The sequence below is a fragment of the Artibeus jamaicensis genome, unplaced genomic scaffold, assembly GCF_021234435.1.
Source record: "Artibeus jamaicensis isolate MK-2021 breed Jamaican fruit bat unplaced genomic scaffold, CSHL_Jam_final contig_64, whole genome shotgun sequence".
Taxonomy (NCBI): Eukaryota; Metazoa; Chordata; class Mammalia; order Chiroptera; family Phyllostomidae; genus Artibeus; species Artibeus jamaicensis.
The window spans coordinates 10,120,995-10,147,551 of record NW_026521911.1 but is presented as its reverse complement, the minus strand read 5'-3'; the positions used below and the strand labels follow the sequence as shown (position 1 = coordinate 10,147,551).

The 26,557-nt window shown below is 40.3% G+C and overlaps 1 protein-coding gene across 1 annotated transcript in view; it reads left to right on the top strand.

Moving 5' to 3' along the window:
• Window positions 1-17,887: 17,887 nt before the first annotated feature.
• Window positions 17,888-26,557, top strand: part of LOC128628248 (lysosomal Pro-X carboxypeptidase-like) — a 64,950-nt gene continuing 56,280 nt past the window's right edge. Inside the window, exon 1 of the mRNA XM_053670734.1 lies at window positions 17,888-17,999. Within this exon, the coding sequence (XP_053526709.1) occupies window positions 17,888-17,999 (112 nt within the window). The remainder of the gene's footprint in view (window positions 18,000-26,557) is intronic.

The window sequence follows — 26,557 nt, the reverse complement described above, 5'->3', positions numbered from 1 at the left end:
AGAGCGAGCAATGGACCCTTCCCCCACCCCCAACTCCCCCGCTATGTGACATAGCTGAGTCCCCATGTCCTCTGGGAGAAGTGCTTCCTGGCTCTAATCCACTTAAGCCTGAGTACCTGATGGGGAAGGTTGCAGCTCTTTGCCTTGCCAGAGCGGATCCCAGGGAAAAATCTGGCATCACAAAAAATTCATAAAAAAACCTGTGAAACCTGCTCTAAGAGTGTTTTCATTCATGTTAAGGGTCCGAGCAAGAAACCCTAAAGTTTCTGCAAACTCCCTTCCTGACAGACTCTGTCTCAGACTAAGCCCTCAGATTTCTTTGAAATGTTGCTGTTTGATCCTTACTGCCCTGTATTGTGTATTACAACCCAATAAAATCCCCTGGAGGAAGGGGCTCGAGGCCCTACCCTTTTGAGGGATCAGCCACCTCTCCTCCCCAAGCAGATCATGTCTTGGTAGTGTTTACTTTTATCCGTGGTGGATGGGGGACTTTTGGGAAAAGTCGCCCCACAATCAGGGATGTACAGCTGGTAACTGGTATTGCTGAGTACTCTGGAGGGTAACATGGTCCAGAGCACAGGGGGCAAACACAATGCCTGTGGCCTCAATCCATCCCTCCACCTTGTTTTATCCGGCCAGGCACCCTGTTTCTGCCTGGTCGCAGTGCCGAGCTCCTTGCCCCTAGTTAAGGAGTAGTTACATTTATACAATCCTAAAATTACATTCAGCTCTTTGAAGGCAACTGTGAGGCTATGTGGCTCCCAGTGAAAATGGTTTAACACATGAATTAGCAAGGAATCACTAAGATGATGACTGTTTCAAAGAACATTTAATAAGCTGATTATATTAGCTGAAAGGGTAAGTTTACTGGATTACATTAAAAATTAGGCTACAAATATTTGTTGTTATCTGTTTCATAAAGAGAAATTATTTTCTTATATACTGGACAAAACTCTACCAGGTCATAAACAACTTTTCTAAATCTGGCACCTTTAATCAATAATGGTTGGTAAGAGAAATTAAATACATTTCTCTGGAAAGTCTCTCTTTTTTTTTTCTTCCTGTATAACAGTGAAAAAATGTGGGGCCACCCTTCTGCTTCATTTTTTTGGATGATTGTTCTGGTAAGTCCTGTATTTTGTAGACAAGTAAATTTGGACCCATCTAGAGAAAGTAAATGATTTGCCCACATTGCAGTAAGTTGTTGGCAAAGCCAGAAGCAAAACCCCACTCTCCTGTCTTCCTAAAAATGTTCCATTTTATTGCTGTGGAACCAAATAACAGTTCTGTTCCTTCTACTAGAGACCAGAGAAGGAGGCAACTTGTACTTTTCTGACTGCACAGATTGAATAAACAGGTATTTCCCAGGGCAGCTTTTATATGAAACTCAGTTAAATGTGAATTATATGAAAAACAAAATGTGTTGATTACCCATTGTACTAGGTTTACTTAAAAAAACTTTTTTTCAGTAACAATTGACATACAATATTACATTTGTTTCAGGTATATAACAGTGATTAGACATATAACTTACAGAATATCACCCCTATATGCATAGAACCCATCTGATACTGTACATATTTATTAAAATATTAGTGATTATGGTATATTCCCTATGCTGTACTTTATATCCCTGTGATTGTTCTTGGAACTGGCAATCTATAATATTTTAAAGATTTTATTTATTTATTCTTAAAGAGAGGGGAAAGGACAGAGAAAGAGGGAAAGAGAAACATCAGTGTGTGAGAGAAACATGGGCTGGTTGCCTCTTGCATACACCCAGACTGGGGACCGGGCCCACAATATAGGCAGGCACCCTGACCAGTAATCGAAGTGGTGAATTTTGGGTTTTCAGGACAATGCCCAACCAACTGATGTACACCACTTAGGGTGGCAATTTATACTTCTTAATCCCTTCATCTTTTTCATGCATCTCCCTCAACTGCCTCTTATCTGGCAGCCATCAATCTGGCTTTTTTGGTTAATGAGTTTGTTCCTCTGGTTTTTTTGGGTCATTCATTTTGTTTATTAGATTCCAATATTAATAAAATTGGATGGTATTTGTCTTTCTCTGTCTGATTTGTTTCACTCAGCATAATGTCCTTTATGCCCATCCAAGTTGTCACAAATGGCAAGATTTCATTTTTTATAACCAAGTAATATTTCAATTTATATATGTACATGTTCTTTATTCACTCCTCTATCTATGGATGTTTAGGTTGCTTCTATACCTTAGCTGTCATAAATAACAGTGCAATAAACATAGCAGTACATACATCTTTTCAAATTAGTGTTTCTGATTTCTTCAGATAAATACTCAGAAATTTAATCCCTGGATCTATGGTAGTTTCATTTTTAATTTTTGAGAAACTTTTATACTGTTTTCCATAGGGGGTTCATTAATTTACAATCCCACGAAATATATATGAGGGTTCCCTTTTATTCATATCCATGCCATCACCTGTTAGTTTATTTGTTGATGATAGCCACCAGGAGAAGTGTGAGGTGACATCTAATTGTGGTTGTTAATTTGCATTTCCCTGATGATTAGTGATGTTGGGGACCTTTTGACGTCTCTATTGGCCATCTATACATCCAGTGGTTTACTTCTTACTAATAGCACGTGGTTAGTTTGGTTCCTTAGATAGGGATCCCTGGAAACAGACCTTGAGATGACAGTTGTGTGCAGAAGGATGACTGAGAAGGACTCTTGGGAGACACGTCTGTAGGAAAGTGAGGAAGTCAGTGTTGGGCAGAAGGAGAAGCTGACCAACCATCAGCCTCTGCTGACCTTATGAGAAACACTAAAGTTGGAATGGCCTTTCAGACTTGACCCACATTGGAGCAAGGTGGGTCTAGGCTTTGTATCCCTGCATCACCCAGGCAGTTATGGTGTGCTTGGGAGAGAATATGACCTCGAAGAAGTCAGTTTCCTTCAGCTGTGGGCAGTACTTAGTGAGGGGTCAAGCTGTCCAGCATCAGCAGACAGTAGATTTAGCCACCAAGGAATGGGTTCATCAGCCCAAGAAGGAATCAGGGCCTAGCACTACAATATCCACCATGTCTCATTTTTATTACAAAATTAACTGTAATAAAAGGTTTCAACTGAAAGGCCAACACTGATGGATTGGTAATGTCAGGAGCACTGTGCTGAAAGCGTTCTAGACTTACCTGGGCTCAGTAGAGAAGTATGGGGATGGATCAGTGATTTTTGTAGAGGGTGGGGTTGCTGCCACATTCCTTCTTGGCTTTAATGGTGTTGGAGGGTGACTACATCACACAGTGTGTGCCTTGGACCATCCTGGTTTATGCCTGTGCTTCAGGGTAATTTTAATAAGTAATGTTACTTTTATCTACAAAATATCCTCCCACAAAAGATCAATTTTATGGTTATCCTGAGAAAGAAATTCTTCTCAATCTTACTAGGCCTGCCTCTCTTTTCTGAAAAGTGCTGTTTTCTTTCTGGAGCCAGTTTGGGACAAATGGTCTGATATCTTCATTGCATTTAGGATTTCAAAGAAGATCCTTTTTGGCATAGAGAGTTTTCTTTAGCAAGTTCTGCCCCTACTTAGCAACACAAAACTCTCTTGAGGCATAGAGATGAAACATCCTTGGCAATCTTCCTGGAGTGGGCAAGAAGGAGGTAGATTGTGAAGGTGTGAAACAAATTTCAGGGAGAATAAAACAGATTATAATCATAGAAAATTATTTTGCCACATGTTAAAGCAGGACTTTGCAGATATAGACACTGACTGGCCTAACTAAAAGCATGTTGACTCTGAAATTAAATTTTAATTTTGAATGGGAATTTAGAAATCATTTCTCCATTTTATAGATGACAGGCCAAATTATAGTCTAGGTTCTTGTAGACCAAGGATCAGAGTCCTGGTTCCTTAAACCTATGAGTGTAGTTTACCTTCCACTGACTGGGACCAAGAAGAAATCAGCAGTCTTGAGCAGCGAAAATAACATGAGAGCAACAACTTGACCTTGAATAAAAAAGATTGCTCTCAGATCTGGGATGCCTCGGTAGTGGGACTGGCAAAAAAAAAATTGCTATATGCAAGGGCATGGGCATTATTTTGCCTGTGTAAATGGAGCATGGCATCAGGGTGGGGGCCAGAGTCTTTTCTGGTGCCAGGAAAGTGACAGATGCTAAAAACTGCCACCAAGGATAAGGCAGTGTGCCACGTGCAGTAGAACACAAAGATAAATCAGCTTCTCTGCTCAGAAATCTTTCATGGTTCTGCCCATTTTCTTGTGGCCAAGTCTAGGCTCTTTTGCATACCATTCCAGGCACCCAGTCCAATCTTATCTCCCTCCACTTTCTGCCTCACACTCTGCATATCAGCCACATAGAACTATTCAAATTACCCTGACACCCTTCTGTAGCTTTATACCTCCATGTCCTGGCTCATAAGGACTCTCTAGAATTCCCTCCCCAACATATGCTTTTTTTTTTTTAACCTGTCAGAAACTCTACTTCTCCTCTATGGTTCAACTTAATGACATCTCATTACTTGCTGTACCTCTATTAAAATACTGGCCTGAGGACAGGAAGCATGTCTATGCCATTTCTCCATGCCTAGAGCATGGTGTACACAGGGTATAGGAGGGCTCAGTAAATGTCTGCTGAATGAGTAAATAAATGACATGACTATTGGACTCAAATAGATCATTAGGAATATGTCTATCTTCTTAGGACCAGGAGTGGTTGATAAAATTCACTTGTAAAGCCATTGATCCAGGGCTTTTGTTTGTTAGGAATTTTTTGATAACTGCTTCAATTTCATTAGAAGTAATCTGTTTGGTCAGATTCTCTGGTTCTTCCTGATTTAGTTTTTGAAAGATTGTATGTTTCTATGTATTTATTCATAGAAATATCAAGGTTGTCCAATTTTTTGGCATATAGTTGTTCATAATATTTTTTACAATCTTTTGTATTTTTGGTGTCAGTTGTTATTTCTCCTCTTTAATTTCTGATTTTATTTATTGTGTCCTGTCTCTTTTTCCTTGATGAATCTGGTTAAAGGTTTGTTGATCTTGTTTATCTTTTCAAAGAACCAGCTCTTGGATCCATTGATCTTTTGTATCATTTTTTAGACTCTATTTCATTTGTTTTTGCTCTTATTTTTATTAGTTCCTTCTACTCAGTTTGTGTTTATTTATAGTTCTTTTACAAGTTCCTTTAAGTGTGAAGTTAAATTGTTTATTTGAGCTTTTTCCTGTTTCTTGAGCTAGGCCTGTAATGCTATAAATTTCCCTCTTAGGATTGCTTTCCGAGTATCCCACAGATTTTGGATTGTTGTGGCCTCATTTTCATTTGTTTGAAGGTATCTTTTGATTTCTTCATTGATCTCGTTGTTGACCCATTCATTGTTTAATAACAAGTTTCCATGTTTTCATGTGTTTTTCAGTGTTCTTCTTTTGATTGATTTCTAGTTTCATAGCGTTGTGGTCAGAGAAGATGCTTGAGATAATTTCAGTCTTCTTAAATTTATTGAGACTTATTTTAAGTCCTAACATGTGGTCTAACCTAGAAAACATTCCATGTGCACTTGAAAAGTATTTGTATTCTGCTGCTTTGTGGTGAAATGCTTGAAGATATCAATTGAGTCCACTTGATCTATTGTGTCCTTTAAGGCCACTGTCTTCTTGTTGATTTTCTGTCTGGAAGATCTGCTCATTAAAGTCAAAGGCTGTTAAAATCCCCAACTGACTGTAATTCTGTGAATCTCTCTGTTTAAGTCCATCAAGATTTGCTTTACATCTTTAGGTGCTTCTATTTTGGGTGTATAAATGTTTTCTAGGGTTATATCCTCTTGTTGGATCATTCCCTTTATCGTTATGTAGTGCCCTTCTTTGTCTCTTACCATAGCCTTGGTTTTAAAATCTATTTTTTTCAGATATGAGTACTGCTACTTCAGTTTTTTTCATTTCTGTTTGCATGAAATATCTTTTTCCATTTCATTATTTTTAGTCTGTGTGTATCTTTCAATCTGAGATGGGTCTCTTGGAGGCAGCATATAAATGGGTCTTGTTTTCTTATCCATTCAGCTACCCTATGTCTTTAAGCCATTACATTTAAGGTGATTACAGATAGATACACACTTAGTGTCCTTTTACTGTTAGACTGTTTTCCTCTCTATGTCTTAATGAAAGAAGCCCTTTAACATTTGCTGCAGTACTAACTTGGTGTTAACAAACTCCTTTAGCTTTAGCTGGTCTGGGAAGCTCCTTATTTCTCCTTCGATTTTCAATGACAGTCTTGCTGGGTAAGGTAGCCTTGGTTGTAGGTCCTTAACTTTTCATGACCTTGAATATTTCACGCCATTCCTTCTTGCCTAAAATGTGTCTGTTGAGAAATCAGATGATAGTCTAATTGGTGCTCCTTCGTAGGTAACTACCTGCTTTTCTCTTGTGGCTTTTAAGATTCTCTCCTTGTTTTTAAGCCTTGTTATTTTAATTATGATGTGTCTCAGTGTGGTCCTCTTTGGGTTCAACTTGTTTGAGATTCTCTGAGCTTCCTGGATTTGTGTGTCTTTTTTCTTCACCAGGTTAGGGAAATTTTTTCTTGCATTTCTTCAAATAAGTTCTCAATCCCTTGCTTGGTTTCTTCTTCTTCTAGTATTCCTGTGAGGAGGATGTTATGATTCATGTTCTAAATATTCCTTAAGCTCTCTTCATTTTTTAAAATTCTTTTTGCTGCTCTGCCTGGACATTTTTTTCTACCTTGTTTTTCAAATCATTGATTCAATCCTCTGCTTCATCTAACCTATTGTTTATTTCTTCCATTGTATTATTTATTTCAGATATTGCATGCTTTAGTTATGACTGGTCCTTTTTTATGGTTTCTAGGTCTTTTTTTTATGCTGTTGAGTATCCATATAATGATTACTGCAAACACTCTATCTGATAAATAAATTTTCTCTGTTTCATCTAGTTCTTCTGGATAACTCTCTTGTTCTTCCATTCAGGTCTGTCTCTTTGTCTCCCCATTTTGGCTGCTTCCCTGTATTTGTTTGTATAAATTAGGTAGATCTGCAAAGACTCTGGTGTAGACCTTTGTCAGAAACTGCTTGTGACCTGCTTTGTGACCTGTTTGGAGCTATCAGTGATCCACAGCATGTGGCTCCCTCTGCTGAGCCTGGTTGTGTGCAGAAAGATCCTGGTTGTGTGCAGAAAGATCCAAGTTGTGCACTAAGGTCAGCTTTTATTAGCACTGGGCTCAAGGGAGGGTCCACTGAAATGTCAGAGTTCCGCCTTTGTTGTTAAGCTAATCAGTGATATAGCTTCAAGCTGTAATCACCAGCTCAGCTAAGAAGCATGGGGCACTGCAGAGTAATTTATACAGGTGGTGCTATTTCTTCCCCTGAGACTGATTTTACTTGGAGAGGATTGTTCTGCCTGAGAAAGATGGCTTCTGCAGTATGGGTGATCATTCAGCACAGGGATCCTGGCAGCTATTTCTTCAATTCTCTCCTCAGAGCCACAAACTCCAGACTCTTCTCAAGTGTCTTTTGTCTACTCTGCCCTTTCTCTGCCTGAGCTTGGGGTAAGTGGCTACAAATGAAATTATGTACATTGGCTATTTAAGAGGCTCTCTGTGTCTCCAGTCATTTGTTCCTGGCAGATAGAAACCCTACGGCTTTTCTCAGCTGGAAGTTATCTGGGTTCCTTTCTGGCTCTGGTGTTGTAGGCTTAGGAGCCAAGCTTGAGGATTAGACCCCACACTTCTCAGAGGGAACTTTCCGGCCACTGAAATATCTCCCCAGAAACACAGCTGCCACCATGGGAGTCCAGGCAGCCCTCTTGTGCCTTCTCTGCACTCCCTACCAGTGTCATTGTGGTGAAGTGGTTTCTTCTGTCTGCCCATGGTTATAAGGCTCCTCTCCAGTTAGTGTTCAGTTGGTTATTTAGGATGATTTCTCTACAATTTAGTTGTAATTCCAGATTGGTCCTGGAGGAGGTTAGTGTCGCTTCCTCTTACTTCTCTGCCCCCTTGGATCTACAGTTTCCATAAACTTTGAGTGCTTAAGGGAATGTTCTTATCTGTTTAAAAAAGAAAAGAAAGAACCATTTGGCATTTTCAAAAAAGTTCTTTAGATCCTGGCTTCACCTTTCCTAGAGATCTTTCTTTACTGTTTGGTTACAAAGTGCTATGTTCCTGTTTTTAAAATCCTGATTCCAATGTGGATAAAATTTTCATCTGTTCCTGCCAGCACAGATGAGACAGAAAACAATCACTACTTAGGAGTCAGTATGTTCTTTTTAACTTTTATAATTATTTAATACCATCCTTCTGAACCTATTCTTAGAGTTATCAATATCTAGATAAATGAATATCTAACACTTCTGAATTTATAGAAGTTTAGATTTGTAAAGCTCTGAAAACATTTAAAGTAGGTTCTTCTGACTTTTGAAAGAAGTGGCCACACATGGTGTTTTAATAGCTCACCTATAGCCTATTTTTATAGTCTGAATTGCTTACAGGCCCCCACAGTTATTATGACTCCTAAAAACATTTTAGAGAATTCAAATGATTTCATTAAAATGAAATGTCACGCAAAAAAGCTGGTCTCCATTACCGTCACTCCAAATATAAAGCTCTGTCCGACAAAGCAGGTTTCAACTGCTTTGGTTAATAGGTTCTGAGTTGCATCACTATCCAGTGTTCCTGGGATTTCATTAGGATCCTGGATGTATCTATCAGAAAGAAAATAAAACAGGTGAAGAGATAAACTTTGAAATTTTAACTTGCCATAAAGTCAGAAGATATGAACAATTAGCTTGAAAATGCAGCATGAACCTTCTGAGTTATATATTTAGGCATTTCTACCCTCTAGTTTCCCACAGCTAGAGAGACGATTACAACTGATCAAGTATAAGTTGAGTAGATGCCGACCTAGCCATCAGGCCCAGCAACTTTTCTAAAAGTGGCAGTGGAAGCAGTGGTGGGATCTCTAGCCCTTCTCCTCAAAGCAGAGGGGAGTCTTCCCTCTTCCCTGGCAATCATGGCCCTGGTCCCTCTGCTGTCCTTTGATCAAATGAGTTGGCTCTGCACAGGAAGGAGACAGACATTTCTTCTGTCAAGGACAGCAGGAGGAGGAGAGAAGACTGAAGGGGAGAAAGAGCTTCAGGTGCCAGGACATATCCTTGCATTCTCAGGACATCATCATGGCAGGGCAAACTGTGCAGGTGAAATGGGCAGGCAAATAGGAGAAGGGATGGAATTTCAACTTTTGATGTGCAAATGTTCCCACAGCTAGTTTCTGCCTCAAGGGACTTTAGCCACTTGAGTGTTAACCTCAATTTGGATAGTCCTTCAGTTTGAAACAAGTTTACTTCCTTATTCTATGTTCTCTAACTTGGATTAGAATTTTGTAATTTAATATTCTAATTATAGCTTAGTTGGCCTGAATAAAAGGAACCCACTTTAACATCACAATATGTATACAGGAAATAAACATCTATTTCTTGATTTTTTTATCTTTTGAAGAAACTGATGATCTGTAGTTGAGTGGTCATCTTTTTACTAAATACATATTACCTTAAAACACATATATTCAGATGCTATTAATATACCAAAGGAGTAGCTAGGGAAAAAATGCTTTATGATCTTACTGGTACAAATCAGTGGCTTTAAGACTCAAAAATTCATCTGAGCAGCTTCCAAGTCAGTAATGGCAAGTTTTACTGTAAATTACAATTACAGATATAAATTATATTATAGACACCTGCAGAACCACATTTTGGACAATTAGACCTGGAAAAGTAGAAGGAAAAATGTATAGAAATGTTCTCTGAATTTTGTCTCAAGTAATGAAAAACAAATTTGAAAAGTAAAAATTCAAAATACTATTTTGTGTACAAGTGTTTCTGTACAACTTACATTCTTGTGAAACAGTGTCAGATTCATCTCTTTTGAATTTCTTGATTCATAGCAGCTACCTTCATTGATTTTAATAAGTAGTGCCAACTGACAGAAAAGTGAAGGAAAACTGTGTGTGCATGGGGGGGTGCTGGTGGGGAGACAGAGATGTTCTTATGTTCTTCCTGGGTAGCTAAATCATGAACAAAGTGAAGCATACTATATAGTCTGGGGTTGGAGAGATGTGGAAACTTAATATAATGAAGTAAACACCATACCAACAGAAAACCTGAAAATTAATGTCTATCTTCTATTAAAAATAATGAATAATCTTGAAACAGTTAATAAAAAATTTATACAGAGTACTCAGTTACATTTTTCCCACCATAAGACTAACTTTCCTTTCTCAAATGCATTGGTTTTGCTAATAATTTGCCAGGTTACAAAAAGTTAAATACAAAACATCTTATTTAACTTGCTTTTCAAGCAATGTGTAGGACTTCCAGCCAAGATGGAGGTGTAGGTGGTAATATTGTACCTCCTCGCACAATCAAATTTAAGGACAACAAAGTTTTAGAAAGAAAAACACAACCAGAATAGATAGAAAATTGAGCTGTACCAAAGTCCGACAACGACAATGAACCATTCATCCTGACCGGTGAAAGGGGTGGAGTGGGTGCCCGCAGAAAAAGGTTGGGGCAGGAAAATGTGGTGGTTAGCAGTTAGCGGACCAGGTGTGGGGACTAAATGAGCAAACCCAGTAAGGCTCGCAAGGTGGCTGACTGACCATGAACACACATTTGTGTGCAGATAAACCAGGCAAAAAAAATGGGCAGTGAGACAGACCATGCAACCCAGGGCCTCAGTGATAGGAAATAAATCCTAAAAGCATCAGTTGGAAAAACTTTCAGGGGTTGAGCTGCTGGAAGAGTCTCCCAGTCTCACAGGAGAGTTCATTGGAGAGACCCACAGGGTCCTAGAATGTACACAAGCCCACACACCCATTCTAGAAATCAGCACCAGAAGGGCCCAACTTGCTTGTGGGAAGTGGCAGAGGGAATGGAAATTTGAGAGAAAGGAACAGGTACCATTGCTCCCTCTCTGACCCTGCTCCCACATACTGCGTCACAACCCAGCAATGTGGGTTGACCCCCCCCCCCCGCAAACACTTAAAGCTCTGCCCTTCATACATAACAGGGACAAACAGACCAAAACATTATGGCTCAAGCAGGAGAGCAGCTCAAAGCCCCAGAGCCAATACTTCTAAGTGACAAAGAGATAGCCAACTATCAGATGACTAGTTCAAAACACTAGTGATCAGGATGCTCACAGAACTGGTTGATTTGGGTTGTAATTTAGATGAAAAAAAATGAAGACTACAGTAAGTGAAATGAAGTAAAATGCACAGGGAACCAATAGTGATGGGAAGGAAACTGGGACTCAGATCAATGGAGTGGACCAGAAAGAAGAAAGAAACAACCAAACAGAAAAGAATGAAGAAATAAGAATTCAAAAAAAATGAGGAGAGGCTTAGGAACTTCCAGGGCATCTTTAAACATTCCAAAATCCAAATTATAGGGGTACCAGAAGGGGAAGAGGAACAGTAAAAAGTGGAAAACTTATTTGAACTAATAATAAAGAAAAAGTTCCCCAATCTGGCAAAGGAAATAGACTTCCAGGAAGTCCAGGAAGCTCAGAGAGTCCCAAAGAAGGTGGACCTAAGGAGGAACACACCAAGGCACATCATAATTACATTACCCAAGATTAAAATGAAGGAGAGAATCCTAGAAGCAGCAAGAGATAAGGGAAGAGTCACCTACGAAGTATTTCCCATTAGTCTGTCAGTGGATTTCTCAAAAGACACCTTACAGGCAAGAAGGGGCTGGAAAGAAGTATTCTAAGTCATGAAAGGCAAAGACCTACAACCAAGGTTGCTCTATCCAGCAAAGCTTTCATTTAGAATGGAAGGGCAGATAAAGTGCTTCTCATATAAGACCAAATTCAAGGAGTTCATCATCACCAAGCCCTTATTATATGAAATGTTAAAGGGACTTACCTAAGAAAAAGAAGATAAAAAAGATGAACAGTGAAAGGACAGCAAACTCACAGTTATTAAGAACCACACCTAAAACAAAAGCAAACTAAGAGGCCAGCTAGATCAGGAGCAGAGCCATAGAAATGGAGATCACATGGAGGGTTAGCAACAGGGTAGTGAGAAGAGGAGAGTGGGGGAGAAAGTACGGAGAATAAATGGCATAGATGGTAGGTAGAAAATAGGGGCAGGGCAAGAATAGTATGGGAAATGTAGAAGCTAAAGAACTTGTGACACATGGACATGAACTAAAGGGGGGGAATGTGGGGGAAGGGGTGTGAAGGGGACTGAAGGGGGGAAATGGGACAACTGTAATGGCATAATCAATAAAATATATTTTAAAAGGCAACGTGTAGTTATGATTAATGTTTTTCTGGTCAAAAACTATGTATCAATTGTACCTCTCTTGTCATGTACTAAATGTCCTGTCTTGGGATAGTTACTAAGTCCCTTAAACCTTGATTTCCTCATCTGTAAAATTTAGGTTGAAGAAGGATAAAAGGACCCAAAGTAAAAGAAAGTAAAGGAAAGGTATATTGCGTATTTTGCCAATTAGTATTAATCTACTTCTTTCATAATTATAGTAAATATTTTGATGATCATTATAACTTGTACTGTTTTTCTCCTCTGCAGCTGTTTGCAATACTTTCTTATAACTCATATTCTCAATTCAGCAACCTGACCAATTAAAACATCCTGTGGTAATGGTTAATCTTAGGACTTTGTTTTTCTTTTTGTGGCTAATGGCCAGCTCAGTAATTTTTAATTTTTAATCTCATGGCACACATACACTAATTACTAAAATTAAGTGACACACCAAAAATTATATATATTTTTCCAATCTGACAAAAAACATAGGTGTAATTGTGATTCATTCACACCAGATGTCTATTTTGTTGGCTATCGTCATTTTTCACTTGACAACCCTAGAAGAAAAGAGGTTAGTACTACTGACTAAATAGTCAGAAATTGCATGTTTTAAAAATTCTTGCAGTAAACCAGTAGCAAATTGCTGATCTAAGTTAAAAAAGAGTGGCAAAATGCAAACAGAAAATAAATGTACTTGTAAAAAATGTGAGGGGACTTCCGCCAAGATGGAGGTATAGGTGGATGTGCCGTGCCTTCTCACACAACCAAGTTTAGGGACAACTAAATATTAGCATCAGAAAACACAACCAGAACACGGAAAATTGAACTTTTCGGAAGTCCGTTAACAACAAATTCTTCAGCCCGACCGGTAAGGGGCGAAACCGGCGTCTGGTGAGGGGTTGCACAGGAGGACTCGGTCGGGCAGACCCAGGCGCGGAATCCAGACGCGCGAATCCAGACGCACGGGTTCCAAACGCAGGATTGGACCTAGTGAGCGACTGAGCAACCCACCAGGTGAGCGACTGCCGAGGAGACAGTGGGGAGGCGGTGCTGCGTGTTGACTGCAGTCGCCTACTTGCGCGCGAGCGGACAGGTGAGGGAGTGGGTGGTTGGAATGGCCGCGGCGGTAGAGGGCGCCGCCATATCCCCGCTCTGACCACGCCTCCACATACAGCGTCACAACCCAGCGACCTGGGAGTCCAAGGCGCCGCTTCTCATACTTAAAGGGCCAGAACAGACCAAAAATGTCGCAAGAAGACCTCAAAGCCCCAGAGATAAATCTAAGCGACGAAGAAATAGCAAAACTCTCAGACGCACAGTTTAAAATACTGGTCATCAGGATCCTCACAGATCTGGTTGAGTATAGCCACAAATTAGAGAAACATATGAAGGCTAAACTAATGGAAATGAATGGAATTCCACAGGAAACCAATAGCGATGAAAAGGAAACTGGGACTCAAATCAATGGAGTGGACCAGAAGAAAGCAAATAATGGCCAAACAGAAAAGAGTCAAGGAGCAAGAATTCAAAGAAATGAGGAGAGTCTTAGGAACCTCCAGGACATCTTTAAACGCTCCAATATCCGAATTATAGGGGTACCAGAAGGGGGAAAGGCACAGCCACCAGTGGAAAACTTATTTGAACAAATAATAAAAGAAAATTTCCCCAATCTGGCAAAGGAAATAGACTTCCAAGAAATCCAAGAAGCTCAGAGAGTACCAAAAAAGTTGGACTCAAGAAGAAACACACCAAGGCATGTCATAATTACATTAGCCAAAATTAAAATGAAGGAGAAAAATCCTAGAAGCAGCAAGAGCTAAGGGGACAACCACCTACAAAGAAGTCCCCATCAGACTGTCAGCAGATTTCTCAAAAGAGACCTTACAGGCAAGAAGGGGCTGGAAAGAAATATTCTAAGTCATGAAATCTAAAGACCTACAACCAAGATTGCTCTATCCAGCAAAGCTTTCATTTAGAATGGAAGGACAGATAAGGTGCTTCTCAGATAAGATCAAATTCAAGGAGTTCATCATCACCAAGCCCTTATTATATGAAATGTTAAAGGGACTTACCTAAGAAAAAGAAGTTAAAAAAACATGAACAGTGAAAGGCCAACAAGCTCACAGTTATTAACAACCACACCTAAAACGAAAGCAAACTAAAAGGACAGCTAGATCAGGAGTGGAAACATAGAAATGAAGATCTCAAGGAGGGTTAGCAACAGGGGAGTGGGAGGAGGAGATGGGGGGAGAAGGTACAGAAAATAAGTAGCATAGACAGTAGATAGAAAATAGATGGGGGGGCAAGAATAGCATAGGAAATATAGAACCTAAAGGACTTGAGACACATGGACATAAACTAAAGGGGGGTAATGGTGGGGATGGGGGGTTGGGTGGAGGGGAATGAAGGGGGGAATAGAACAACTGTAACAGCATAATCAATTAAAAAAAATAAATTAAAAAAATGTGATTGCTGCTAGATAGCCACTAGGAGGAGCCTAAACTCTGTAGCTGTGGCAGACTCTGGACTGCAGAGTCCACCTGTTGTGACTGAAGACAAGAACAAATGCATAGGCTACAGCAATCCTGTGGAGAAAAGGGGGACGGCAGGCCACTCTCTGAAGGGGAGAGCGCCTCTGAGTGCTTCAACCACCCTCTCAAGAGGAGAGCACCCCAACCCTTGCCTGGACAGGCTTTTATTGTTTTTTTTTTCCTCAGGTCTTTCATCAAAGAAGGATTTATTATCTATTACATAGAATATTATTATCTACATTTCAGGTACAATCAAGGGAATGAAAATAACATGCAGAGGGGGATGGCGGCAAGCTGATTAGCTCTGTCCTTGGGAAAATTCACACAGGCTTTGGAAATTACCTTGAAGATAGACAATAAACATTTACTGTTTCAGACCAGGGTGAGGGAGTTTTAGCAAGAGAAAGCCATAGCAGTCTGTATGCATTTTCTAGGTCTGATTCCCATGGAAAAACCTGGTCTGAGGGTCTGGCTCCTGCCCACCACCCTGTTTCTGTAGGTTTTCCATACAGAGCTGAGTCACATTTGCCAGACCAAGACAAACCAGATCCCTACATGTAGCTACCAAGGTGACTTTTTTCAAACAAAGGTACATCCTTCAAGGAGGGATTGAGAAAAAGGGAAAAGGACTCATGGACATGGACAACACTGTAGTGATTGCTGGGGAGTGGGAGTTATAGGGGGACTGAAAGGTGACATAAAAATACAATAAAGATTAAATTTAAAAAAAGATACAACAGTGTGGTGATAGCCAGAGGTGGGTGGGGGCTAGGTGGAGGTGGGTGAAGTGTGTGTCTGTGTGTGGGGATGAAAAGAGACTCACTGAGGCAATAGATGCATGATGCAGTGTGCAGATGATGTTTGTTGAGTTGTACACTTGAAACCTGCATGGTTTTGTGAACTGATGTCACCCCAATCAAATTCAGTTAAAAAGAGTTTATTGATCAGTCATTAGATCTGAACTAATTATTATATTTGCTACGGTGAGGATGGATCTGTGCCGATCCATTCATATACTCTTTCAAATCTGCTGGAGTTTGTGCTGTAGTTTGGCTTTAAATATAACTTCTTTGAAAGTTGTGTATCAATAAAGTTTTCAGTCTAATGTAAAATTCTTAACAAATCTTAGACTACTAATAAGCATCAGCATTTTTCAGTTTATAAACATTTGCAACATACATTATTTCATTCTGATAAGTAAACAAGGCCTTTTATTTCTATTTACATATGGGGCAATTAGGATGAATTTTTGCCCAAGGAGAATAAGTTAGTGAATTTTATGACCCAAATCCAAGGCTTTGAATTTCTAGCCTGGACATTTTTCTTGTATGCTGTCTATAAGGACAGTCTGGTTAATAATGACCTATGTTGCAAATAAAGTATCAATAGTAGTCTAACAAAAACTAGTTTACTAACATGAATGCATAAAAACACCAAATTATAATGTAGTTTTATATAATATATGTATAATAAAAATATTTATGTGTATGTTATTTTTAACCCTTTGGTAATAAGTCAGTATTGAAGTAAATAAATGTCAGTATGGAGTAATACACATCAGAGCTTTAATTTTTTCCTTTTTAAAATATATTTTATTGATTATGCTATTACAGTTGTCTCATTTTCCCCCCTTTATTCCCCTCTCCCCCACACACCCTCTTCCACCCTCATTCCCCCCCTTAGTTCATGTCCATGGGTCATACATATAAGTTCTTTGGCTTCTACATTTCCCATACTATTCTTAACTTCCCCCTGTCTATTTTCTACCTACCATCCATACTACTTGTTCTCTGTACCTTTTCCCCCTCTCTCTTCCTCCCATTTCCCCACTGATAAGCATTCATGTAATCTCTATTTCTGTGATTCTGTCTCTGTTCTAGTTGTTTTCTTAGTTTGTGTTTGTTTTTGTTTTTAGGTTTGGTTGTTAATAGCTGTGAGTTTGTTGTCATTTTACTGTTCATATTTTTTATCTTCTTTTTCTTAGATAAGTCCCTTTAACATTTCATGTAATAAGAAGGAACACACCAAGGCACATCATCATTACATTAGCCAAGATTAAAATGAAGGAGATAATTCTAGAAGCAGCAAGATATAAGGGGACAGTCACCTACAAAGGAGTTCCCATCAGACTGTCAGCAGATTTCTCAAAAGAGACCTTACAGGCAAGAAGGGGCTGGAAAGAGGTATTCCAAGTCATGAAATTCAAAGACCTACATCCAAGATTGCTCTACCCAGCAAAGCTTTCATTTAGAATGGAAGGGCAGATCAAGCGCTTCTCAGATAAGATCAGAATCAAAGAGTTCATCATTGCCAAGCCCTTATTATATGAATAATCATCTTATGTCAAGTAGAGAAACTGAATTTGTTACCCCAAACTGAAACTCTAGGCGTAGGGTTTCACTGAGGGACTGGCATTGTCTTCTGTGAATCGGCTTCCCTTGGGGCATCGCTGCTTGTGCCCTGCAGGAGGTGAGTGGGGTGTGTGGTGGGCGAGTGGAGCAGGTGCACAGGGGGCTGGAGCAGGACGAGGCTCATGTGTAGGACCCTCGAATCCCCGGTTAACAAACCCCTCTATCTTGTTGCAACCATCAATCTAACATCAGCCACAAAACGAGGGGGAGGGAGGGGACTCAGAGGAAAATACACAAGCGCTTTCACCCCGCACCAGGAACAGAGTCAGTGACTGAGGGAATGCATCCACATTACTTCTAAGGAACAGAATGCAGGGCGGAATTTAAAACACCAACAGAGAAAGAAGCTAATCCTGAAGCAGAGGCCACCAATTTCCAATTAAATAAATCCCTACACAGCAAGGTGTATGATTAAATCTAGTAGAGTCTTATTCTATTATAATCAGACCTTAATTATGTTATATTTTTTCACTTTTTTTTTAAAATGGAAGGATAACCAATTAATGCTCAGTGTCTTATACCTACTTGTACATGTAACGTAACTTTGATCCATCACCTTCCTACCCCAACCCTTCTTTGCAGCTTTCAGGAAACCCTTGTACCATCTGGGAGAATGAATCCCCATTACTGGGCCAGTTCACAGAAACGGGCAGAGGAAGCTCCAGAGGACAGGCAGCGTCCAGCTTCCTCTCCCAGACGCTTCCTGCTGCTCACCGCTGTGGGTGGTAAGCAACCCTCCCGCGCTGGGCTGCAGCTTTTGACCCTCTGCCAATTCCCAGGTTTGAGGACTTTTGATAAAAGAAAGAGTTCCTTCCTTTTCCTAGAATGTTGCTCTTCTTCCTGACTTTGAGCAAGAAAGGAATGGCAATTAAATTTAATTAAGTAAGCCTAATTGATTGATCATTTCAAATATCTCTTTTAGAGTTTATGGCTTTATTTTTATTTATAATTTATCAATCTGTTTATTTCACATTAAAAAATATAAAAATATGTTCACATCCCTGTATTTTCTACAATAATATCCAGTCAACGAAAAGGCTTAAAACAATAAACACCACATTTGGAAATGCCTTCCTTCCACATTTTTGTGAAGGCCCACTACATAATATTAATTGATGGTCACACAGCTTGGAAGCTTCTCATCTCTCTGGGCTGTCAGGAAAAGTGTAAAGCTTGACAAGACACCGACCCATCAGGTCCACACGTGAAACTGAGAAAGCTTTGGATTCTTTAGAAACAACTCAACTACCAGAAAACCAGTACATACCTTAGGAAGTAATGGAGTTATTAATTAATTGCATTACAATATGTAATTACATCATTAGTGTGTCCTTTTATTCCCATGGTCAGTCATTACTTCCAACACTGACACACCCATATTGGTAACAGATTAGGTTTCATGCTAATAAAACGGCCCTGTGTCTGTTGACTACTCATCGTCAGACACGTCTTTTTCACTCTGGACTCAGGAATAAGTTCCAGTTTCTCTCAAGGGCTTGCTCAAGTCCACATTGCACTTTGGATTCCCCACAGCAAATTAAAGGGCCCTGATCCTCAGGAGTTTGGCCACCGCAGGGCATTGCTCTGAGACCAGGAAGTCCGTGCACTGGTACGAAGTGTGGGCCCCCCAGGGAGTGCCGTACCAACAGGGGCACACCAGTCTGCCCCACGTTTCTGGGGTTTGTACCCCAGTTTTCCCAAACAGTCTCAATGTATGCCTCTTTCCAGGTGTAATTATCAATAGTCACCTTCTCTCACCCTGCCACTTCAAATGGCTCTAGGTTTGGGCTCTGAATTATATGGTCTCTTTATGGTGTCAGTCTGACTGCCTCAGAGTATCAGCACCAGCCACACACTCTTCACATTTTGCAACAACGTGGATTTTGATGCTGAGTCTGGTTATCTCACCCCTTCCTTGTTTTGCATATCATTTGGGGGACTTCTGTTGTCCTTTCCTGCCGGCCGGCCAGAGTAGTTTGTAACTTTAGTCTTCAAGGAGAAATAATCTGTCCATCTTCCCATTTAGAAACTTCCCTGAAAAAATATAGATGATGCAAATAAATGAGTAACTGGTAAATCTCTAGAACTTCACCTTCAAACAGAATTTAAACCCTAGGATCTCAGAGCCAGAAAATGAACTTTGTTTTTCACCTCAACCCCGTGACGATGTGTGGGTATTTGCTTTTCTTTGTACAGCCAAAGGGTCCTTATGATGAACTTCTCAAACCAGCAGCATTCTGGTCAAAGGTAGCTTGATTGTGCCCTAATCAATAAAAGGGACAGCAAGCAGCGCCCCCATTTGGACTTTGATTGTGTTTTTATCATTTATTGGGAATACAGGGCAATATCATGGTTTTGGATAACTAAACAAATGTGGTGATATAGTATGAACAAAAACAATGACCCGAATTATGGGAGTAATTGGTTTTGCAGTTCAAGGTTGGGAAGGAGAACAGGTGTCAGATCTTCAGAAAAGAGGACAGTATTACTCAGGCACCAAAGGGTTTGGGCTTCGACTCATCGACAGCAGGAAGGAGAGCTAGTTGGGTCAACCATCTTCATCACAGCAAACTAGAATCTGCAAAATTTTTCAAACTAATTGTAGAGATCAGAGAGAACTCCAGACTGACTCATAAATTGATCTGGATGGTACCATATGGTCTGTCACTGACTGAAACGTAAAGGTGCGACCTATGACGACACACATAGATCACTGGAACTGAATCGAGGACACAGAAATCAACCAATCCATCAGTCATGTGATGTTTGACAAGTGCTGCCAACAATGAATGAAGCAAAGAAACGACTTTTCAATAAATGGTGCTAAGTGACTGACTATGAGCCTGCAGTTCAAATTGGTTTTCCTCACATCGCTTTCAATAATTAACTTGAAAAGATAAAAAGCTTAACTATAGGAGGTAAAAGCATAAACTCTAAAAAAAATCTTCCTGACCTAGAATCTAGTAATGGTTTCTTGATGGCACCAAAGCATAAGCAATGACAAAAAAATAAATAAGGTTTCCTCACCATTAAAAACTTCTGTGCATCAAAAGAAGCTAAACAGAGAGGGAAAATAAAGCTCACAGAATGGAAGAAAACAGTTGCACATTTTACCTCCAATAACTATTTCCAGAACATAAAAAAACTCTTACAATTCATCAACAAAAGATGAACAACTAAATTTTAAAATGAACTTGAATAATCCTCTCTCCAGAGAAGACACAAATGGTAAACAAGGATAAGAGAAGATGTCCAATGTCAAGTCATGATATAAATCCAAAGTAAAGCTGGGACACGACACCCCTCCATACGCTATAATGATAATAAAAAAATGAGAAACAACGAAGTGTTGACAATGATACAGAGAAATTGGACCCCTTCAGCATTGTTTGTGCAAATGTCAAATGGTGCAGTCTGTGTGTATAATAGTTTGGCATTTTCTCAAAAAATTGTAGTAGGGTTCAACAACTCCACTTCAAAATATGTATACACCCCCCAAAACTGAAAACTCATGTTAAACTAAACTTATCCATGATACTCATAGCAGCACTGTTCACAATAACCAGAAAGTAGAAAGTATTCAAATGTCCATGAAGAGGTCAACACATGGGTCAATCCGTAAATGGGATTTCTATACTGCCATATAAAGGAATAAAGTATAAAGAGTCCTCAAAATCAAAAAGAGATTTCATGTATGATCCGGCATTTCCACTTCAGGGTACATACCCAAAACATGTCAAAGCAGCACCCGGACAGGTATCTGTGCACCCTCATTCATGGCATGATTCACAATAACCAAAGAAACACCAGTGTCCATCAATGAATGGATGATGTACAATGAATGCAAAATGTAATGTGTACACAGTTGGATATTATTTAGTCTTAAAAACAGAGGAAATTATGACAGGCTACAAGATGGATAAACCTTGAAGTCATTATGCTCAGTAAAATAAGGCAGTCTCCAAAAGACAAATATTATTACTTTCACTTACGAGACATCTACAGAAATCAAAATCAGACAGAAAGTTGAATTGTGGTTTCCAGGTGATGGAGAAAAGGGGTAATGGAGGGTTAGTGTTTAATGAATAGTTTCATGTAAGGAAAATAAAGTTCTGAAGTTGTATGGTGTTGGTATTTACATAACAATGTAAATACAGTTAATACCATAGAACTGTATACTTCAAATGGTTTAAAATGCACATGTTATGTTGCATATAATGAATCACAGTAAAAAAATAAATGAAGTATTGATATATGTTACTTGATGTATAAACATGGATAAACTGAAAATATTTCAAGTGAAAGAAGCCAGGCAAAGAGGCCACCCAGAATGAAGTCACCTGTGCACTTGAAACCCACAAAGGCTGTGAAAATGAGGGAACGTCTTGGCAAGGGTACTAGCTTCCAGAAGGGAAGAAGACACTTTCACACGGTCGGACAGTGTCGTTTTCCCTGTGGCTGCCCAGCGTTCTCAGCGCCATTCATGCAGGTCCATTTTGGGTTCTCCATTCCGCTCCACTGATCAGCGTGTCTGTTTTAATGGCAATACCAGCCTGTTGTGGTCACTACGGTTCACCAAAGTTCACAGGTAAAAGGTAACCTGGGGCTGTGGATTGGATTCTAATGTGGAAACCATCATGATTTCCACACTTGGGTGTTACGTGCCGATTCCCCGGGGCAGCGCCCCTGTTTTGGGAGAAACACACTGTAGTTCTCCACGTGAAATGTGGTGAAGGGGAATCTGCGTGCAGAGGGAGTGTCTGCACTGCCGTGGGCAGTTTTCTGGAGTTTTGAAAACGTTGTCAGGTAAATCACTGTTTGAAGCAGCCATGCCGATACAAAGTTGGAAAGCAGAGAAATCCAAAATCATTACAGAGACGAAGCCCTATGCAGACCCAGTTCACCAAAAGTGGCGACGCTAGTCCCCCGTAGCAGTCCACATGTCATCGAAAGGCAGGGTGGGAAGACTGTGTTTGAAGCCACTGTGCCTTGGGTGTCTTGTGGATGACTAGGGTGGTGTAGACATTGCGGGGTTTTTTAATTCCAACTTCCCACATCGCAGTACCACTAAAAACCTTGTTCAATGGAACAGAATGCAGAACTCAAAAATGAACCCGTATAAATGGCGTTGAGAACACTGGACAACCATAGGCAAAATGATACTAAAAACTAACTGAAAAACCAACAATTTTTCATTAAAAGCCCATCCTTTGCTGGGGCCTTAGAGAACCTAAACCTCTGCCCTCACCCCTCTGCAGTCCTCACATACAGGAAACTTCTGCTCAGCTTTTCCTCCCTTGGCAGTGCCTCCCATGGGAGGGGTGGGTGAGTAATACACCAGATGGCGCCAAAAAAGAGCATTTCCTGGTGGCTTCGACTCAGGTGTTATTCCGAAGATGCACACTAGATGGCAGTGTGCATCAGCGTATTGAATGGGGGTGCGGTTCACTCACATCAGCTCTGGGTCCGCTCAGTGTTGAGAAAAGTATTACCTGCGAGAGCATAAAGTCCTGTAATATGAGCTCTGGGTCCTCACGAGAGATAGTAAGGGGTAGTGTCATATCAGCTCTGGGTCCCCTCTAAGACAATAACGTTCCCTGTCAAATCAGCATTTGGTCCTGTTTGGTAAAAAATCCCACCTAAGAGAGTAGTGGTTCCTGCCACATATGCTTTGGGTGCTACCACTGTGGGTATGTAAGACATTCTGAGCTAGAGATACTGTAAAAGTGCCTTGGGGGATTCTTGGGTTCTTGCAAAATGGTAAGAGCAGATGGTTAGTAAATAGGTGCTATTCCCAAGAAGTCCACTAGATTACAGAAGAAAACAACATTTCCTTGCAGTGTGCATCTGAATGTGAGGACGTTTTCCATTCTAAGAGCATAGAGGGTCCTGCCTCATCAGCTCTGGGTTTTCTAGGTGTTGGGAGGGTCCCACCTGAGAGAGTTGGGGATCCTGTCAGCTGAGTCCTTTGAGTGTGGGGTGAGCTCCCATAGGAAAGAATTGGAGATCCTTACACATCGGCTCTGTGTTTATCTAATGTGGAATGTGGACTCATCTAAGAGAATATGGAGTATCCTTTGCCATCATCTCTGGGTCCTTTGAGGGAGGGGAGGCTCTAGCCTGAAAGAGTAGGGGATCCTGTGACATCAGCCCTGAGTCCTGTGAGTGTGGAGAGGGATGTCATCCTGTAAAAGCAGGGTGTCCTGTCACATCAGTTGTGTCCTGTGAGTGCAAGGAAAGGTCTGTTCCTGAGAGATTTGGGGGTCATATCACCTCTGGGTCGTCTGAGTGAGGGGAGGGGTCCTTCCTGAGGTAGCAGGAGGCCTGGTCACATCAACTCTGGCCCTGTGAGTGTGGAAGTAGGCCCTTTCCTGAGAGTTGGGAGTCGTGTGACATCAGCCATGGGAGAGCAGTGGGTCCCATAACTTCACAAATAATGGCATATAACTATTTCAAAGATGATAGGAAGAGAGAAATTACATAAAAGTGCTTTATAGAATAAACACCTAACCTATGGAATACCAGTAGGAACTAGTGTTATGTAATGGTCTCCTTCAAGGGCACATACTTTGTCTAATTTTTCTAAAGACAGTCTAAAGAAGTCCCTGAGGAATGATTTACTAACCTGGTATGGAAATTCTAGAAAGGGAAGCCAGAGGCAGGCAGGAGACAGAAAATTAAATAAACAAAAAACCAGAGAGACAAAATTTCTTTAATCTGGAGAAAAATATTGGTGAAAAGTATTTTCGAAACATTCCCTAGGAAAGTCTTAGTGCAACACACAGTATGTCCACTGCATGCGTGGTAGGTAAAGTACTATTATAGGGATGCGGAAGGGGACAGGCCTACAGACAGGAAAAACAGGCTCTTGTGTTTAATAAATTCATCATCCATTGACTGAGGCAATGGATAACTGTCAATGAAGAGAGACAAAGGTGCAAACTCCAGACTTCCATATCCTAACTGCTGACCTGAGAGTCAACTGTATTTGGGTATATCATAGAAATCTCAAGGTTTGCTAGGTAAAAAACCTGAATTCTTATTTTCCTCTCAAACCTCTTTACTTGTAATTTTCTCCATTTCAGTGAATGGCACTACTCTCTATCAGTAACTCAGGCCAGACACCTCCAAGTCAGCCTCCATTCTGCTGTTTTCCTCAAGTCCAGATACATTGACTTTTCTTAGGTTCTTGACTGTGAAGATGCCCCAGGGCCTTTTGCATAGCCCATTCGCCCTGTAAGGTTCTTCCTTTCCTCTGTTGAATGGCTGGATCATTTTCATCTCTTAAGCCTCAATTTAAGTATCAACTTCTCAGAGAGGCCTTCTCAGACCAACCTAATTCCAATAGGTTCCCCTGTTTTTCCTCTCAAGTCCGTCCATCAAAGATTTACATTCCATTAAGATAGGAGTCTCCCTTGTTAACTGTTATAATCACAGCACCTAGCAGTTCTTGGCACAGAGGAGGGAAGCACTTAAAAATTATCTGCAGAATGAATAACCAAAGCTGAGCGATGATGGTGCATTTAAGAAACTTGAAAAGACATTCTGTGTGGCTGGAACCCAGGGCCAGAGGGTGGAAAACAAAGCTGGAGAGGCGGGCAAAGGCCAGACAGCAAGGGTCCTGTAACAAACCATGGTAAGATGTTTAGACTTAACTCTGAAGGAAAATAGCAGTGACTGAAAGGTTGTAAATCCAGAGTGATGATCAGATTTGAGCTTTATCAGCCTGGCAGTGTGGAGACTGGCTTGGAATGTAACAGGACTGAAAGGAGAACCAGCTGGGAGACTACCGTCATAGCTAGGCAGCAGGCACTGCGACTGACTCGATGTGAGTGGTAAGGAAGGAATCTGGAAACCTTTCCTGTTTCTGGTTTGCTCACACCGCTCAGTTAATCACTTTTGCCTCTGGGCCATCAAGGCGATGTGCAAAAGACCCATTTTCAGTACACAATACTGTCGCATAGCAGCTAGCTGAAAATTTATCTCTGAGCACCTCAAACGCTGGGGTATTACCATTTTCCTTCCTGCATTTCCAGTTCCTGATGCTCATCCTTGTGCAACCCAGCAGCACAGTAAATAAATGATCAATAAACGCTGAATGAGTGATTACAACAGCGCTGCCTAAAATTAAAATGCTGGTCTTATTCACTCTTAACCCTCACTGATGACCACCTTCTTATAGAAAGGCTAACTCCTTAAAAAATAACAAAGATGCTCTGAGTCTCTTTCACATTGACATTAAGGGCTTTATCTGTATGGAAAATAATACAGTAACTAAAAATAATATAAGAATAAATTGTGGAAGAAAAAAAAGAATAAATTGTGTTTTGTATACTCACAACTGTAAACCTTCTTTTGCTCCACCCTGTATTTAAAAAGCACTGTAATAGAACTAAAATTACTGTGGAAGTACAAAGAAGGCAGAAAGGCCTAGGAATGCTTCGTGTAGGAAGTGGCATTGAGCAACATCCTCTGGACCTTTTCATTTATTTATTTATTCAACTGTTAGGTACATGGTTGACGTACCTAATTAGAAGGCTGGGCTGTACCTAACTAAAGGCTTAGTTGGGCCTACCTCTGTCCTTCTCTGTCAGAATGAAACCTGCACAATGACAGTTTCTAAGTGTTTCTTTATTTGTATATTTCCTTGTTTGTTGTCTGTTTCTTTTGTCAGACTATTGCACTGTGAGGGCAGTGACCATATCCAGCTTGTCCACTGTTGTATGTCTGGCATTTACCCCAAGGTAGGCTCTTGAGAAATACTTGAATAAGTGAATGAATGACTATAATCACTTCCCTGTCATTTCCCTGCACATCCTATTGGCTCTGGGCAGTTGCTGTACAGGATGGTGAGGCAGTGGCAAAAGCACCTGAAAGTAATCAAAGAAGCAACTTGGTTGTGTCTGAACTTGCTGTCATTGTTCTGATCTTTTGGTTTTAGCTAAGGATATCCTTTTCCCTTCCTTTATCTTTTTTTACATTGGCCTTATCATTCAGACCAGATGAATGTTGGAAACAATGAGTAGTCTATAGAGTATATTTTTAAGTTGATGATATAAAGTCTCTTGAGGCCATTGTATAGTGAAACCGTGACAGGAAATTTGATGCTGGAGTTCCCCAGGAGGAAGAAGCATAGGCAGCTCCTTTTTTTCAGTTGTTGCCTTTTGTGGATACCCTTCATATGGGGATTTTGTTAAGTTTAATTTTTCAGAATGCTCAAATCCTCTAAAATCACGTATTAGTCAATAATCTCTAAAGAAAATGCTGAAGGTTTTGTTTCCGT